At 53.3% G+C, this 18,503-nt stretch overlaps 1 protein-coding gene across 2 annotated transcripts; it reads right to left on the reverse strand.

The window, feature by feature from the left end:
• Window positions 1-240: 240 nt before the first annotated feature.
• Window positions 241-18,247, reverse strand: ARHGEF5 (Rho guanine nucleotide exchange factor 5). Of its 2 annotated transcripts, XM_059396205.1 has the most exons (15): window positions 17,578-18,247; window positions 15,064-16,974; window positions 14,441-14,498; window positions 13,954-14,018; window positions 13,499-13,752; window positions 10,411-10,571; window positions 9,783-9,935; window positions 9,411-9,540; window positions 9,067-9,141; window positions 8,514-8,603; window positions 6,999-7,156; window positions 6,245-6,406; window positions 4,754-4,824; window positions 3,044-3,148; window positions 241-2,351 (listed from the first exon to the last, which is right to left on the reverse strand). In XM_059396205.1, exons 1-15 carry the CDS (start codon window positions 18,209-18,211, stop codon window positions 2,194-2,196), a joined length of 4,185 nt encoding a protein of 1,394 aa, XP_059252188.1. In that variant the 5' UTR covers window positions 18,212-18,247; the 3' UTR covers window positions 241-2,193. The 2 variants fall into 2 exon arrangements, with proteins under 2 accessions (XP_059252188.1, XP_059252187.1); XM_059396204.1 differs by having other exon boundaries at window positions 15,064-18,247.
• Window positions 18,248-18,503: the final 256 nt, after the last annotated feature.

Below are 18,503 nucleotides of genomic sequence, written 5' to 3' on the forward strand. Positions count from 1 at the left end.
AAAAAAAAAAAAAAAAAAAAAAAAAAAAGAAATTGCTGTTTCTAAGACAAGGATGCCAATCAGAATTAAAGAATAAGTTGAGTTAAATTCTAAAAATCCGAAGATAGAAGAAAGAAGTAGACCCGTACCTAGTTCTCCAAAACCCAAAGTATTAGTAATTCAACTGAGTAGAGATGACTCATGTCTAAGTTTTTGTTTGTTTCACTTTTGTTTTTAGAACCAAGGATCTAAAGACAGGGAGCAACCAACTGACTTTTAATCTCCCAGATTAGGGTAACCCAATTAAATGAATACATATTAAATATCTAAAGACAGTTTTAGTGTTACAGATGTCAGCTTCAAAGGTGCTCAGAAAGCCTTAGCAACTTCACACAAAGCAGCAGTCATTCAACCAAAAAAAATGATTTGCCTGTGTATCATTCAGAAGTTGACATTTTACCTCTTTGGGAAAATAAGGGAGAATTTGCTTATAAAATATAAGGTTGGATACAGCTGTCTGTTTGAGCCATATGGCCAGTATTCAGATACCGGTTTGAACAAATAATTTGGATTATATTAATTGTTATTGCTATTAATACAATATGTACACATTGTTCTATCAATTATTAATAATAAAAAGCTGGCTTTATGAAAATAGTGAAAACGTCAACTGAACTTCTCTAAAAAATTTTAGATTTTTTGGTAGGTCAACCTGTTTAGGATAAGTGAATATTAGTCGCATCCTAGTTACACAGTGATAACTTTCCTAAGAATTAAGCAAGCTAATTTACATTTTAGGATGGATTAAAAAACAGAACGTGTTATCAAATGTGATACTATCGTGTGGAATCATCATTAACTGGGTGCAGGACAAAGTCTGTTGTATTATTTTTACCTCCGCACAAAGCTGCAAAGCAATTCTACTTCTGAGTTTCCTAAAAATGAGACAGAGCAGTAAATGTCCAGGAAAGGACTACAATGATTCAGCTTAAAAGATGACTACACTATGGCTGTATGAGGTCTCTACGTGAGAAATAACATAGAGTGACCTTCTTCAACTGAGAAAGACAATCCACTAGGATATAGTAAGATTCTCATCTTATTTGGCAAAGTTGGATAAGACTTTGTGGTTACTTGGTCCAACCCTGTCTTCTGCATTTAAGGAAACTGAGACATGGATGGACAGGCTGAGTCATGGCAGTGCAGTACCTGGAGGTGGCCCCCTGACTTGGGTTCTAGGACTCTTCCATTATACACGCTGCTTTTCACAAAGAGGATGAAACAGCTGTGGAGATACCTTCACCGTAATTCAAGCCAAAACATAAAACTGTGAATGTCTGAGTAGAATTTCCAAATCCACTCCAACTAACCTATGCCTTAATTTATGGGTTCAATAAAACAGGAGGTTTGAATGGGATTTTCATCACTCATCAGTTCCTTCTAAGTCCTTATACAACACTTGAGGCCAAAACAAACAGAAAAGCCGCCCAAACTCTTAGAAATCATAAAGCAAGAGTCGGCATCTGCTGTGACCGAGGCACCATCTTGGTTTTTCATGGCACCTAAATCAAGTGGCCTGGAATCCGCATGGGATGTGATGTTCTGTACCTTGTTCAGGGTTCAGGAGTCTGAGAAGAAAACACTCAGAGAAGTGCCAAGTTTATTAGAGTGAGAGAGTACTACCCTCACATTGCCACCAACAGACACAGATCCCAGAGATGCATGCCCTGACCTCACACCGATAATTATGGAAAATCTCTTGAGTTGGAAGATACCTTAGAGGTGACAAGGATGACCCTCTCATCTGATGTGCGAATCCCCCTTAAACAGCTCCATCCAGTGGACTGAGGTCAGATTCTGTTTAACTTGTAGCCACGATGGAAACTTACGTCACTCCTGAATCTGCACTCTGGAAACAGAGAATGTTTAAGTACTATATGGTAGTAGAGGTAAAGTTCCTTGGCTGAGGCCGCATTTGTTCCTTTTCTGATGAGAAAAGGTTCCCAGAGTCCAGTGCAAATTCCCTCAAAATCCCTCCACCAAGCACAAAGCACAGAAAGGAGGTTTGGGACTAGCGACTGGTAGCTGCATTGTGTCCTCGAGTTTTCAGGTCTGCTTCTTGGTCCCCAGAAGGCCTCTGTTGCAGGGTTCTAGGGCCAGCCCCTTCCAGGAACATCTTGTCCTTACGTTCAGGGAATTCCTCCCAGAAAATAGCTAGGTCCGCTGTTCTACCAGCTGCAGTTTGGCAGTCTTGACTCGGTGGGCTTCCTTCAGGTTCCGTGCACGGACGTCTGGGTTGGAAATGAACTCCACTTGCTGCACAGGGAACCAGCCTCGCTCCCCGTCTGAGAGTCGCATGCCCTCCAGCCAGCCTAGGGGCACAGGATCGGTGGGAAGAAGAATTACCCAGGACAGAATAACCATAAAAACCTCCCCCTGATCTCCTGCCCTAAAGCTCTTCTGAATGGTCGAGCTGAAAGCACTGGAAAACCCTGGGGCATGGGAAATCCAGCCTCCCTGCGCGTTAACACTGGCTGTTCTAGGTCTGACAAGGTCTACGGCTGCCTACTCTTGGGCCTCCTCCACTCTTGTGGGTTAAACTGTGTTCCCACAAAATATATATGGATGTTTCAACCGCAAGTGCCTCAGAATGTGGCTGATTTGGGAATAGGGTTGTTCAAGGTGTAATTAGTCAAGTTAAGGTGAGGTCACACTTGAGTCAAGTGCGCCTTAATCCCGTATCACTGGCATCCTTATAAAAAGAGGGAATTTGGGAAGAAAGGGAAGAAAGAGGTGGTGACTGGAGTTAGGCTACCACAAGCCAAGAACACCTGAGGCCACCAGAAGGTCGAAGAGACATCTCCTCTTCCGAAGGGATGTCAGAGAGAGCATGGCCCTGGCAACAATCTGATTTCGGATTTCTGGCTTCTAGAACCGTGACAGAATATATTCTATTGTTTTAAGGTCCCCCCACTTGTGGTACTTTGTTAGGTAGGAAACAAATCCGTCCACCTGGAGAATCCCGCCTCCGACGCCCAGCTTAGTCACACAAGTTCTCTCTTACCATCGCTGCTCTGCTGAGTCACCATCACCACGTCTGCCTTCTCGAGCGCCAACTCGTCGTTCTCTCGGGGTTTGTAGGCTCGAAGGCACTGTACCTGGGGGGAGTCTTTGGAAGAGAAGAGTGTGAAGGGAAGTTAGGAAAGGCAAGTGGCCGGAGTCCTGAGGGGGAGTACAAGGGGTTGGGAGGACTCGTGAGACGCAGTGTTCAGGCTTTAGGAAGTCACAGACAAATGAGGCCACGGCAAAAATCTTCCTCCTCTGCCAGGAAACAAAATAGTCAAAAAGGAAATGGAAACACTGAAACAGAAATGAATCCAAAATTCTCTCTCTCCAAGGAAGATGAATTGAGAAATACGCTTGTGACCACCTTCAGTGACTCATGATCACGAATACTCAACTTCTGCGGAAGACCCGTCTTCCTTCTGTACCTTTCCCTGACTCTGGTCTTCAGTGGATTCTGAATTCCTTTAAAAGGAATTGTCCAGGCCAAACCCATTTACCACTTATCCAGCTGCTTTGTGTCTGTGTTCCGCTTCCCCACATAGACGGCAACACCGGATTCTGTGACTCCGTCTACCTTTCCTTCCCTACCAGCCGCGGGACGAAGAGAGGCAGCCATGGGCTCCAGGTATGCCCTCCAGGTCGGACCTTAATCCCCTCTAGCTTCTGTTTCCTCCCTTGTAAGTGACGGGGTGGACCAAGATGATTCCTCAGGAAATTCTGGATTTTCTCTTTCTCAGTATTTTTGTGAGCCAGAGGAAATTTCCACAGTTTTCAAGCTCAAGATAACAAGCCTCAGAGGACTCCTGACTGACAAGCATTCCAGCTTCCGTGGGGTTATCACTCTTTCTACATTAACACACTTCTGCTGGTTCCCTCAGAAAACAAACAGAACACTCCATTATTATCTGCACTTCTTTTTCTAAAGCTTATCTCCTTCTGCCATTTATAAGACAACAGCGAAGGAGGAAGCCTCATCTCGCCTTCCTTCCAACAGGGACGCTGAAGGCCCCCAGACGGGTCAGGTCACGGAACGAACAAGTTAGTAAGACTCGCTTTACAGCCTGGTTCTCCTACTTCCTTTTCCGAGGTTCCTTGTATTCCCTTGTTCTTTTTTGAGTTACCCGTGCTCCTTTGAGTTCAGTTCCTCTCTGGATAGCAATTAGGAAATTCTTACTGGAAGACAACTGTGGGGCTTACATGAGAGCCAGAAATCCAGGCTTCACATGAATGCAAAACACATTCATAATATGTGTGTGTGTGTCTATGGCTACCTGGGGGTCCCTGGAAGCCTGGGCTGAGGGCAGCGGTCTCAGGTCATTCTGTACAGGAGAGGGCGTGGTTAAGATAAATCTAGGTTGCTTTCTCCCACAGCTCCCACTCCAGCCCTACTTTCTCCCCGTATTTCTCCAAGACCTTTAAGCAGGTGAAATCTAAGCAGGACAGACCTAAGGGGACGAATGTTGAAAAAAGAGCAAATTATTGCCCAAGAGAGGAAGTGTATTGAGGAGGAGGCAGTACCCCTGTGCTGAGTAGTTTTAAGTGGATCATCTCAGGGCCTTAAGCTCCAGTGGCCAGACTTCCACTCTAACCCTCTGGACCGAAGCAGTAAGTGGGAGTCTCAGAGTTAGCATCCGGCCTCCTGAGCTCCTGCAGCCGAAGGTGACTTCCGGCCCTGCCCTCTTCCTCTCCTTTTTATGCCTTCACTCACCATAACACTCCAGAAGGTCCAACTCCTCTCTGGGCATGGCCAAGGCTGAGATCCATCGAAGCTTTTCACTTCTGAGGAAACAAAGCGGGGTCAATGCCTCAACGGCAGCTCTGGGGTGTAGGGTCAGAGCCAGACGGGGAAGGGGAATGACTGTGGGAAAAGAACTCTCTGGTTCAAAACGCCTAGTTCAATGACATCTAGGACAAAAGCCAATGGGACTTTGCAAGCCTGGGAACACGAGATCTTGAATTGTATGTTACTGTGTTTATCACCCTTTGCTTTTCTCCTTCTCTTTCTAAGCTTATCCTCTTAATGTCAACTGTCGATTTATGCACATGAGATTTTCCATTTTGTGCTGAGCAAAATGCTCATCTCAGTTGAGTCCCTCTATGCCTTTGCATAATTCTCCACACTCTACCGCCCACCTCCCTTCCATCAAACATCTCAGAGATAAAAATTATTTTGTAATCATAATTAGGTCAGGGAACTCTATCTGTTATTTTTTTCATCACGCAATATAACCCAAACTGATTTTGTAATTAACTGAAGGATTTTGTATTATGTGAGGCTCTGCTTCCAAAAACACTGGAGTCATTGAGAGCTGACACTGTTTCTATTCCAGGAAGATGCTGCCCAAAACGCTAAATAAAGAATACGAGTCTGTATCTGATTGCTTGATTTCGGTGACATTTTGTACACAAACCCTTAATGTCAGCCCCCATGTTCCAGAAGTGAAGACAGGTATGGTTGAACCTACCCTGAGGGGTCTTCCGAGAGACAAAACTGAAAAGTGTCCACAACACGATGGTCCTTGGACCATGTGGTGTCATGTCAAATTTTTAAAGAAGAGGCTTCTTGTATCTCTTACAACAGCAATAGTAGTTACGGTGCTGTAGTTGTTCATTATTTTAGGTACTGTATACTAGGGTTCATAGGTATTATTCTTTAATACTCTCCAAAATGTATGTATGTGTGTGTGAATATATTTATTATTATTATTATTAAAAAGATGAGCATATCAAAGTTCTCAGCACCACAGATTTCCGTTCAACAGAGGAGAGGGCTAGAAGGTGGAAGGAAAGCGAGCTGGAGACACCCCAGCGCTGGTCTTGCTCCCATGTATGTCCACCAGCCTTTGGGACTGAAGAGATTCTGGCTTATACATGTGGCCACTCGGGGACATCAGTAATTCAGTCCTTTAGTCACTCCACACCGGCCCACCGCCTTCCTGTTGTCTTGCAGACTTTGTCTCTCTTGACTGAAGAGCATAAAGCAGATCTTAAACTTTGGTAGTAACCCTGCACCCTTCCTACCCTATCTCTTGCAAGTTGTCTCTTAGCTCTAAGAGTTCGGATTTGGGGTGCCCTATGGATGCCCTCCAGTCCAGAATAGGATAAACAGGGCTGTGGCTGTTTTCTGGGCCCATTTTCCGCCCCAGCCCCACTTCCTTCCCAGGATGTCCTCCCCAGCCCCTGTCCGGCCCCATCTCACTGGGTCTCCGTGCTGAAGAGGAACTCGGCCTGGGTGCCCTGCGCGTTGTGCAGCAGGAAGAGTCGGAAGAGGTTTTTGTGAGGTCCGTGGAGCTTCATCTCACACTTCTCCCCGCGGATGGAGGAGAAGGGAGCATGGTCGAACACCAGGAACCGGCTACCCCTGTGAAACACAAGGCTCGTCAACCCAGTTCTGTAACTGTTAAACTTCATCTACCCTCCCGTCTCTGGATTCAAAATCCCTATCCTTTGCAGTCTGCACATGCTCCCAAACACCAGGGGATGGTGATACCTCGCTCCCAAGATGGTAGCTCCAGAGTCCCCCGGGGATTCGTCACCAATCTGGCAAACCATGGGTCTACTACTTCACCACGTTAAAGACTTGGTGAGACAGAACCAACATACGTTTTCCAAGGCCCTTAGAACCAAAGAGTTCGGATCTGGAACTGGCTAAGAACGTCTACGCTAAGGCGGAGTCTAGCTCAAATAAACTTGATTTGAGAATGTGGTAAGCTAGTTCGCTCCATTTTGCTCTGTGTCCGGAACACAGTACAAGCCCTGCCACGTGATCTCGGGACAGAATCCGGTGGGCTCCCCGTTCTTTCTCTTCTCTAGGCCAGGACCTGCACCCCACGGGCTGAGCCACCGAGGAGGGCCCCTCCAGGCCCACGAGCCTTCTCTGCCCCCGTGAGTCCTGCCCTCCTGCTTCATCCCATTCCCCGCTTGTGCCCGGGCCTCCCGTTCCGGCCACTGACTCTCGGGGCCGAGACAGCAACAGACAGTCGTTGAAGAGATGCAGGTGGACCGGACGTGTGTTCAGCTTCCTTCGCAGCCCTGGGGAGAGGCTGAACTCCAGCGCGGTGAGCTCTCCGCTCTTCACCAGCCAGCGTGACTGTGAAATGAGCGGGAATATCTGCGGCGCGAGGAAGACACAAAGGCAGTGTCACGGACAGGGCAAGCGTGAGCCCTCCTCAGTCCTGCCCTCCCCACGTGCCTCTTGCTCCGGAGTGCCGCCACGGACACCTCTTCCGGGTCCCCCTTCCTGCTCATGACCCAAACCGCTGTTTCCCTCAGAGCCCTCTGCCTACCACTGTCTACAGCCGTGCGGCGCCCGCGTCCACGGCACAGGCAAGTGGCAGGTGCCTGTGGTCCAACCCGAGACAGTGACTACACGAGAGAGTGAGCCCAGGAAGCCTGAACTGAGCGGGGGCTGGGAGACCCCCATCAGGGCATGTGAGGGTGTAAGGCAGGGAACGGGAGCTGAGTGTCTTAGAAGTTAAAAGACTTGGTCGGGGCGCCTGGGTGGCTCAGTGGTTAAAGCCTCTGCCTTCGGCTCAGGTCATGATCTCGGGGTCCTGGGATGGAGCCCCGCATCGAGCTCTCTGCTCAGCCGGGAGCCTGCCTCCTCCTCCTGTCTCTCTCTGCCTGCCTCTCTACCTACTTGTGATCTGTCTGTCAAATAAATTAAAAAAAAAAAAAAAATCTTTAAAGACTTGGTTGGTTCTGACATCTGTTCTTTCTCTGATTCGGACCGGCCCCTGGAGGGGAGCAGGTGGAGGCGTGTGTGGGACGGAGACTACGGAGAACTAGGTGGGGTCTGCTGGGCGCCGGAAGCCGGTGCAGACAAGAGTCCTGGACGACAAGAACACGCGCATCAGGGATCTTCCCCGCTCTTCGAGGGAAGCAAGCACAGTTCCCTGCTCTGAGGAGGAATCTGAGTGAGGAATGTTTATTTACATTTGTATTTTGATGGGAGCTTTTGGCCCTGTATTTGGAATTAATTTCATATTGCTTTGGTTAGAGTAGGCAAAGACTTGGTAAAATACTCAATGGCTTAAGCACTAAACGTATCCTCACAAAGGTTTACCCTGGTCAGTTCTCCCTCACCTGCCCACTTCCTGAACGCACTTTCTTCCCCTCAGGTAACCCCCCGCCAGGCGGCCACTGTCCTTTGTTTCCCTGTATCCTTCCAGAGTTTCTCTCTTAGACACCAGCAAACACTGACCCAGATCTGTACCCTCCTACTCGGTCACCAAAGATAGTAGCCATCACACACGCAGTCCTGTGTTTATCCTTTTTCACTTAATACTTAATACTCTGGAGACTGAAGGGACACTTGGGTGCCCCAGAGCCAGGACAGAAGAGAAGGCAGGAGTGAGGGCAGACACCGGTCACTGTGAGAACGGCGGTTCGGCGTTAGAGGGGCACCCGTGGGGGATGCTGAAGTGAACCTCTGGCAGGAGAGGTTGGGGTGCAAGGGACCCACTCACTTTGCATTCGAACTCAATCTTCTGGCTCAGGTAGATGAGCTCCTCTGTCCGCCGCATCCTCTGGACGTTGTTATTGCAGTCCCGGATCAGCTGAGGGTCGAGCAGGGTGAGGAGAGAGAAGAGCACTGTGTTAGAGGCTGTGACCTTGGAGTCCCCTCCAAGAAATCTGGAGGTTGGTTGTGAAGGCCTCTGTTTTTTTCCAGCAGGCTGGGAGGGCATGACGGCAGCATCAGACTGAAGTTCGAAGCCTCTGGTCTACCTTGTATGACCTGAGGGGACATTCCTGGGCGGAGTGAATGTAAGATTTAATCTGGGGATGGGGGTAGTGAGAGCACAGTCCCTTGGTGTGGAGTGTCCTCAGCGTGGGAAGGAGAGGGGGAGGGGCCCGGGGAGAGGGTGTTTGGAGGTTCCTGAGGGAACTTCCAGAGGGTTCCTGAGGTGGCTGAGCAATCCCACTGGCATGGTCCTGTGCTCTCTGGAGTCATGGGACTGCGCAGAAGAAGAAATCTCTGAGAAGGCCAGTCAAGGGGTCTGAGTGAGGGTGGCTGCTTACCTCCTCCAGGGCATGATGTGCCTTGGTGGCCTCTGCTTCCTCGGAAGAGCCCGGCTGTGTTCTCTTCAGAATGTTCTATAGAACAAAGAGGAGGCAGACGCCAGAGGGAAAGAAGGGAGGGGAGACCAGGAAGAGGAAACTGAGGGTTGGCTAACGAAGTCTGGGAACAAATTCTCTGCAGCCAATTCACCCCGAGGAAGAAGGGTGTGGGCCGTGGGGAGAGGGCACACGTCGTCCACAGGGTGTGGGAGAGGGGGCAGAAGAATGGCCAGGGCCGTGCCTTGGGGCTCCCTGAGATTATCCCTTTCGGGTGGAGGGGAGAGGCCCGGAGGGGGCCGTTGTACCTGGAGCAGCAGCTTGAGACGCGTGATCCGCTGGAAGGGCAGGATCAGGAAGGACTTGAGGGAAAGGCGTTGGCAGACGGGGTCGCTCTCCAGCTTCTCCAGGACCTCCCGGAAACTGCTGTTGCTGGTCCTGTGTGGGCAGCGAGTGAGGAGGGACCTGGAGAGGCCCGGAGGCCCGGCGGCGGCCCGGGGAGCGGACACGCAGGGCTATGTCTGCGGCGGGGGCGTCTGAAAGATGGGTCGCGGCTGGGCTCCCGGAGCGGGCACGAGAACACGTGCCTTGGGGACACGACTCAGGGTTGGGGCTGGGGCGGTTCTGCGGCAAGGTCACTGCAGAGCCCACAGGGGGAGCGGACGGGGAGGAGGTCTTACAGCAGGCCTTGGAAGGTACGTTCCTGGTAGGTCTGGTTGGTGACGTAAGGCAGGTAGACCCGGCGGAAACCGGGAGCGTGGTTCAGGACGACATCACACACTTGGAAGGTGAAGATGTTGCGCTCGAAGTTCTCCTCCAGGTCTGAAAGGAACCTGCGCCGCATCGACACAAGTCGCCTGAGGCTCGTGAGCCTCCTGCGAGCCGTGGGCTGCGCCCTGCTACTCCTTGAGTGGGTGACTCCTTCCTTCTCCTTGTCGGTGACTTCTACGGCCTGTTCTTAGCTCCGTGCCCCTGCTGTCCGGGGCAATCCCTAGTTTGCCCCCATATAACCCTCTGATCCTTACAGTCCATTTCCTAGTCTTTTTTTATTTTTCTGGCTTTCTGATCTTTCCCTGTTTCCCACAGCCCATCTCTGTGCAGTGCCTGCCCACAGGACACCCCGTCTGCAACCTCGGAAGCACTGTCTGTATGTCTGTTCATCGATGAATGGATCTGTCCGCCCCCAGCCCCTCTCCTTGTCCTCGCTCTCCCCACCCCCAAGGCACTGGCCACCAGGGCTGCCAGGAGAGGAGAACCAGCAGCAGCAGCAGCAGCAGCGATGGTTTACAGGCTAAAGAGGCCTCTCACATGGTGCTGACGTCGCGCACGTCCTGGAGCCGAGAGAAGAGCCACTGGTATTCCTGGTTGGAAAGGGTGGCCCGCAGCGGGGCAGACAGCTGGAAATGATCCACGGCCACGTGCAGGCTGCGTAGGTACGAGGCTTCTGACACGATCAGCTCAAATTTGGCCTGGGAAGTTGTAGAGGAGATTAATTTAAAAAATAAGTATCGAGGGCGCCGAGGTAGCTCAGTGGGCTAAAGCCTCTGCCGTCCTGGGATCGAGCCCTGCCTCGGGCTCTCTGCTCAGCAGGGGAGCCTGCTTCCTCCTCTCTCTCTGCCTTACTTGTGATCTCTGCCTGTCAAATAAGTAAATAAAATCTTGTAATAAATAAATAAATAAATAAATAAATAAATAAAATAGGTATTGAGTCCCCGGTGTACGTGAGCCACTGCATAACGTTCTGGGGGCAGAGGCGGGAACACGGCTCCTCCTCCCACAGCTCACGGCCACATCAGAGCCCAGTGCGGTATCGGGAGGATAAGGAAAGAGCCCTGGAGCCCGAGGGAAGAATGAGTACAAGCCCCTACAGGTGCAAGAGAAAAGGATACTTTCCAGAAGCTCAAATAAATGGGGCATTTTTGGAACCAAGCATTTATGCTGCAGCGGCGGCAGAGACGAAGCTGGGGAGGCGGACAGAGGTCGGAGGGCTGCGCAAACAAAGCTTGGACTTGAGGCAATGGGAAGATTAAAAGGGGCTTCGTGTAGGGAAATAACTTGGTCAGATCTGGTTTTCATAAAGGGTATTTCTGAGCACTTTGTGGAGAGCAGTAGAGGGGGGCCAGGGAGCCACGTTAGGAAACTGCCACAGTCATTCCAGGTGACGGATGGGTCTGAATGGCCATGGGGGTGGGGAGAGGCAGGCCAGCTTCCTAATTACTGAGGAGGCAGATCTGGAAGAACTTGGTTCTTTGCTGGAAATGGGGCCTGAACGAGCCGCCAGAGTCACAATTTAATGTCTTGGTTTTGGAGTTTGGTAACGGAGGAAATGGCGGGCTCACCCACTGCGCCGAGGAACTTTGAAAGAGGGACAGATTTAGTGGGTGAAGGTCATTTGGGGCCTGAGGAGAAACAGGAGGAAGCAGGAGATGTGAGCACAGGATGTGCTGCTGTGGCTTCATGGAGATGGTCCAGCACCGGTGAACTTAGGCGGAGGTTCCAGCAGGCGGCGCCCGGGCCCGCCCTCCTCCACGGGGGCTGCTCAGGTTCTCCACCCAAGCACGGGCTTCAAGGTAGATGCAGGGACAGAAAAGACAAGAGAAGACACACACACACCTGGCTGAGGACCATCACAGACAACACTGAACGGGGACACAAGCTACGTTTGAATACTGGTTCCGACATTCACTGACTGTGACTCAGCTAACCTCACCGAACCTCAGGTTTTTTGTCTTTTTGTGTAGGTACAGTGACCCCCATGTCACAAAGATGTGGTGACAGTCAAAAGAAGTGGAGCTGGTGCAAGCACCTTGTGCTTGTGCACCCACGATGCTGTTTCATGGAAGGACTGTGTGCACACAAGAGGCCTCTCTTCTCAGAACAGCGGACCAGGCTGGCCGGGGAGGCCTGGGGGACTTTCCCGGTGTGCTGGAGCTGCGGACAGAGAGCGAGGGTTCATATTGTGTCCTGCCATTGGGTCCGTAAGCACTGGGCAGGTCACTGATTTTCTACGTAACCCTCATGTACTTGAAAGCTGAGGTCATTAAAAGGCCCCCAAGTCTGAGCTTCCAAAAAACCTAAACATTTATAGTGGCCTCTGTTTGTTCATCCGTAAGTCCTTCTGGCCAACATCTGACTCCTTCCCACCTCTGAAAGGGGAAGAACACGGCACTAAGATGCACCAAACTAGTAGAGCACGCTAAAAGCTAGGTACGGATACTTCACCTAAACCACACAGCAATCCTGAAAGACAGACGTTATCCTCAAGCTTTAGACCAGGAAACTGAGGTTTGGTGGTTCTATAACTTGCCTGAAGGTACACGGCCTGCAAGTGCTGAAGCCAGGATTCAAACCCGGGGGGCCTGACTTGAAATTACAGTACAGCAGAGAACATTCTCGGAGTGACTGCTACGCACTACGCACTCACCCTTTTTTGTGACCCAGTTTCACAGATGAGAAAGCAGAAGGTTAGAAAGATCAAGCGATGTGGCCAAAGTTAAACTGCCAGCAAACAGCAAAGTGGGCCTCACGACCGGGTGATTTATTCCAGAGCCCAGTATGTACGCATGATTCCATGATGCCTGTCCATGGTGCCGGGTCGTCTTCCTGGGAAGAGGGTTCTGACCCACGTCAGGTGAATTATTAAGAGAAGCCCTTGAGGGGCACCTGGGTGGCTCAGTGGATTAAAGCCTCTGCCTTCGGCTCAGGTCATGATCTCAGGGTCCTGAGATGGAGCCCCACATCAGGCTCTCTGCTCAGCGGGGAGCAGGGGAGCCTGCTTCCCTTCCTCTCTCTCTGCCTGCCTCTCTGCCTACTTGTGACCTCTGTCTGTCAAATAAATAAAAAAATAAAGTCTTAAAAAAAAAAAAGAGAAGCCCTCCAGGTGAAACCTAGTAATCGTACCCCTGTAACATCCTTAACATCCGACAAGCAGCCTCTACTACAGTCTTGCCACTGGGTGTACGGACCGAGCCGAGGCCGAGCAAGGGCCACAGTGAAAAGCCACTCACATACACGCCTTGGTGGAAGAGAAAAGCTCCAGTGCAGTGTGGAAGCCCAGCTGAGGAGGGAGATTTGAGTCCAGCCTGAAGCGGCTGTGAAGGGATCATTTCTGCATTCCTCCCAACAGACTCAAGGCCATGGTCACTTTGTGTGAGCCCCAGTCAGCAACTGTAGGAGGAAGCGCCTGTGGACGTGGGGAGGAGGGCCAGTGCTGACACCCCGAAAGCAGTCCAGATGCCCCCCCCAGTGAAGGCAAGCGACCGCTGTGGCGGGCACAGAGCGTGTGATGGGGACAGCCTGCTCCTGCTGGTGGCGGTGGCAGCGAGGAGGAAATCAGGAGACTCCGCTCTCCCTCGGTAGCACCCCCTGCCCCGCCCCGCTCCCGCCCACCGGGTACCTCCTGTAGCTTTTGGTCTTCGTGGGTCATGGAGAGCAGCACGGTGCTGTTGCGGACCACGGGGATCTCCTGCCAGAGGGAGCCGCTGGAGGCCATGGACAGGCGCTGCAGGTAAGACTCTGAGGAGACCAGGGTCCTCCGGGGCTGCCGGGGGGAGGCCGGCCCGGTCGCCTCTCCCAGGCTGTCCAACCGCTGCTGGCTTTGAATCTCCTTGTTCAGAACCACATCGCTATACTCCTGGTACAGCAGCTGGGCTACAGGGGCACAGAAGCACGGCAGAGGGAGAGAATCAGGGAGGCAGGGAGGTTGAGGCTCGAAGACAGAAGCCACTGAGCTGCTTCTGACTGTCCCAGAGACCCTTTCCCCCTGTAGAGGTCACAGCCCTGCTGAGGACAGCCAGGAGCTCGTCTGGGGCAGAACGCCATGTGGGTCTACTTCTGTTTCAAGGGACTCACAGGAGTTGATGAGCTTCGAGCGGCGTCTTGAAAAGCCTCCCATGACCTCCTTTGGTTTCTTCTCCCTGTGGAGGCAAGGGCGGCTCTGGGTGCTTGCTGGACACTGAGGCAGAGAAGCCCTAGGTGACCGGAGATGAGACAGTCTCCCGACCCCTGAGACACGGGCTGGGATGTGAGGGCCACATCCCCTCGGGAGGCAAGCTGCGGCCTGACCCACTCTGAGGTAGTTCAGAGCTGTCTTGGACGTCATGTTGCACTTTAACCGGGGGTTTCGTTCATGGTCAAGAACCTAGGGGGATGGGAGGGTGAGAGCCCGCCGACAGCCGGGCAGAGAAAGGATGCCCTTACCCTGGAGTCCTGGCGTATGTCTCTTACCCTCCCCACCCCGGGAAGGCACAGTGTCCCCAAATGTTGTCAGCTAACGGAAATCTCAGGATCCTAAGAAAAGACAGTCCAGACGTGTCCGTCAGGAGAGAAGGTGACTCACCGAAAAACAATGGTGTCTGAAGGGCCAAGCACTTTTTCTACGGCTGGACCTCTTGTATCTGGAAATGGAGATGGGGAAGTCACTGAGATTTTAGAGGGACATTCAGAGAGCCCAAGAAGGTAAGACCTAGAGCAGGAGATGCAGGCACGTGAGCGAACAGAAGGGCTAACTGGGAGTCTGTGCCGGGGAGCGGTGCCGAAGTAGAACGTACTCGAGCACACTGTTTTACCAGGGGCGTCCCCATCCCCGGTATCAGATGTGAAGTGGACAAGAAGAGGATGTCCTCTCTACGACAAGGAGGACAAGCAGCAGGTGTTGGTAGCTGGAGAGTGTGTGCGTCACGGAGGGGAGGTGGGGACATCCACAACCACCTTGGGAAAAGCAGATACACAGTAAAAGGACACCGCGGCTGGGTGAGAGAGACAGCGGGGAAGGAGAAGGGAGAGCATTGCAGGGAGCTCAGAGGGGTCTTCAAGGGCTTCCCTCTGTGTTGACATTGGGTATGTGCATGAGTGAAGTCACCAGAGGGAACAGTAGAGGCCCTGGGGACAGAGATGGGTGCGGTGCTGAGAGAGAAAGCTTGGTCCGACAGGAGCTGACCACGCTCCGCGCGGGTCGCTTACCTGAACAGCCCTCAGGCAAGATAGAAGGTCGGCGCAGGCCTTGGCGGTTCCAGCCCTTGTGCCTACTGGATCCCTCACCAGGGTCTACAACCTGCCCGCTGCTGCTCGCCGGTGGTCTCCCTGGGTCCCGCCTGTGGGGCCAGCTGGACGCCTTCTCCAGATGGGGATGGCTGAGTTTTGCCGGCTGCCTTGCCTGGCCTACATCCAACCTCCTCAGGCCATTGGCTCCTTCCTGAGGGGCTGTTCTTCTCAAAGATCCTCTGCCAGGGGCCCCAGACTCTTCTGAGGGTCCTGGTTCAGAAGTGGGTCCCGGGAGCTCCAGACTCCAGGGTGTGGTTGGGGAAGAGGGACTTAGAAGGGTTGCCACGTTGCTGAAAGCCATGCCAGGGGCCCCTTCACTTTTGCTCCTGCTGGTGGGGGCCGAAGAGTCTGTTGATCGGCCCATGGCTGGGGGCCAGGAGGTACGTCCAACAGAATGGGGAGTGGCGACTGTCCGCTCCGGACAAATGGGCCTTGGCTTGCCCTGACCCCCTGCATTCATGAGTTCTCCCTGAGTGCTCCTACTCCTCCCCCTGGACTTCGGGGGTAATGGGGGTGGTTCAGTGGGAGGATCCACAATAGGGACAGGGGGTAGAGGCCTGTAGGTCCTTGGACTACTAGAAGAAGGAACAGAATGGTGGGTCTGCGAAAAATCCGGGGTTGGGGGTAATGGCTTGTTGTATCTCAGCCTGTGGGAGGGGGAGGTCTGAGTAGGGTGGGGAGTGTCCGGGGTAGAGGGCAGAGGTCGGTGCTGCCTTGCCACAAGGGAGTCAGGAACGGGCGGAAGTGGGCCTTTGGGGGGACCATGTAGCCCCGAACCTGGGGCCAAAGGAAGCGGCTGGCCACACCGCTTCAGCATGGGAACTCCTGCGTGGAGATGGCTGTCTCTCTCTACCATGGAGGGGTGGACACGCCTCTTCTCTGGGGGAGGAGGGGGCAGAGGTTCGTGGATCCTCGCATCTACAGAGACAAGGGGTGGGGAAGAGCCACAGGCAATAGATTCCGGGGCGGAGGCTGAAGTGTGTCGGGAGCCACATGGCTGGGTGCTGCAGGGACTCCCGGATCTTTCAGGATCTGAGGTGAATTCCTGAGAGTCCTGCCCCAGAGCAGATAATGAACTAGGGGATTCTGGAATGATCCTGCCGTCCCTGCCACTTTTCCGGTCCCTTCTTGGGATCACAGAGCCATAGATGGCAGGTTTGGAGGCCTCCTGGGGCAACTCTGAATGGGAGAAGGAAAGTGAGAGTCCCAGCAGGTCCGGAGTTGGCTCTGTCCTATGAGAGCCCGGGAAGGAGTTGCTCCTTAGGTGCTGGAAAGCCCCTGTGGAGTGGCCTAGGGGGCTCGGAGGGTTGGCCTGGCTGGAGCTGGTGGATATTTCCACGGTGGCCTCTGTAGTCAGGAAGCCACGGAGGGGAGCTGGGGGAGTCTCAGAAGCCTCAGCGTGAGATGTGTTGTTGGTCCAAACAGATGCTCTGGAGGTTTCTGAAGAATGTGCAGCAAGAGAGGACTCCCTCCTGGAAGAGGCGACGGGGGGGCTGGCAGATGATGGTGTGGCTGTGCTCGGGGAGACGTCGGCAGGACTGCAAGGAGCTGAACCGGGTGTCCTCGGAGGAGCTGCCGATGTACCGGCAGAGACCAGCTCAGTGCCCTGGGTGAACACTGCCCCCTTCCCCAGCTCGGATCCCTCCTGCTGGCTGTCCAGAGCTATTTCTTGATCCGGTGACTCCCCCGCAGGGAAAGAGCCTGGTAAAGAAACGGGCTGGGAGGACCATTGTCCTGACTCCCGTGCAGGCGCCGGAGCTACAGGCAGTGGTTCCTCAGCCCGAGGCTCCCTCGGAGTCCCAGGAACACTGGTCTTGGGATGACAGGTGTCTAGAAACAAGTCACAGGGAGAAGAGACCTCAGAGGCTACCGGAGCCTGTGTGGAGGGGCCATCACGTGCCTCCCCCTCTTCTGTACTCCGCTCTCCGGCCTCTCGCCGCAGCGGGTCCCCATCCCAGTTCCCCGGCTCCTCCTCCTGCCGCTGCGTGAACATCACTTTCCGCTGGAGACCTTGACCTTCTTGCCTTCCGGTTCCTTTCCCTGATCTCCCCACCAAGCTTTGCCTCTCCTCATTCTGAGCATCCACGCTGCTCTCCTGTGGCCCCCCGAACTCCCTCTTCCCCTCCTCCCCCTGCGGCGGATCTCCCCAGCCCTGAGTCTTCATCTCCTGCTCAGGACAGTGTAGACCTTCCGAGTCCCCACAAAGCCCCGTTCTTTCTCCTTGTCTTGCAGGCATCGGATCACCTTGTCTCTGCTGCTGTTTCGGCCTTTGCTCTCCCTTGGTACAGTCACCCTGCTCCCCCTTCTGCTCCTGCTCCCCTGAACGCCCACCCTCCCCGACAGCTGCTTCCTCCTGGAAGCCCGCGTCTGCTGGTCCCTGCTCCCCCAGCCCCTCGGCCGCTAGAAGGCACTCGGGTCCCCCGCTCCCTGGACCTTCTCGTGCCGCCGTGAGCTGCGGCTCTTCCCCGTGCCTGACAGAGTCTCCTGGCTGGTGGGTCTCTTCTGGGCACTGTTCACAGGAAGGACCAAATCTGGGCTGAGCAGAGGCATCTGGAAAAGCTTCCTTCTCTTCTGCATGTCCCGTTTCCCCAGTCGAGGACGTGGGTTCCAGTCGAAATTCCATCTCCACGCCACCACCCAGCTCACCGGATCCTGGGGCCATGTCTAGATGTTCACCCTGAACAAGGCAGGCCCCGAGCTGGGAGGGCGCCGGCGTCCTCGCCCCCCCACCGGTCGGGCTGTGAGGCACCAGCTCCTGGAGCTCTGGGGTATCCCCCATCTCGCCCACGGAGTCTTCCTGGGTGGTCTCTGCACCCGCAGGGGCTTCCTTGGGGAAAGACGTCACACTCTTGGTTGCACAGCTCTTCACATCCCTTGAGGCTCCCCGCTGGGTCTCTGAGAGCCCTCGGCCCTCTGCCCACGCGGAGGACGGTTCCCAGCCTTCCTGAGCTTCGGGTCCCAAGGCAGCGGTCTGCCGGCTTCTCCTGAGAGCTTCCGGGGTAACACTGAGCTCCGCTAAGGCAGGGATGGGGGTCGAGACCCCATGTTGGGGCTCCTCAGCCTCCATCAGGGCTGAGCCCTAGAGGGGAACAGAACACAGTTTGTATCACCCTTTCCGCTTGTACCTATCAAAGGGACACCCCACAGAGAACACGAGTGGCACATTCCCTTGCATCCATTTCCAGTCATTCTTTGTCAACAGGGTCAGCAACAGCTTCTATGAATCTATCACTGATTTATTCACCCAATAAATATTTACCAGGTGACCTCCTTAAGGGCAGGGCATTCGGCGGTAAATAAGACAGACCAAGACAGTGTCCTCGTGGAGCCTGCTGTCTTGTGGAGGAGACAGATAATAA

The sequence above is a fragment of the Mustela nigripes genome, chromosome 4, assembly GCF_022355385.1.
Source record: "Mustela nigripes isolate SB6536 chromosome 4, MUSNIG.SB6536, whole genome shotgun sequence".
NCBI classification, from domain to species: domain Eukaryota; kingdom Metazoa; phylum Chordata; class Mammalia; order Carnivora; family Mustelidae; genus Mustela; species Mustela nigripes.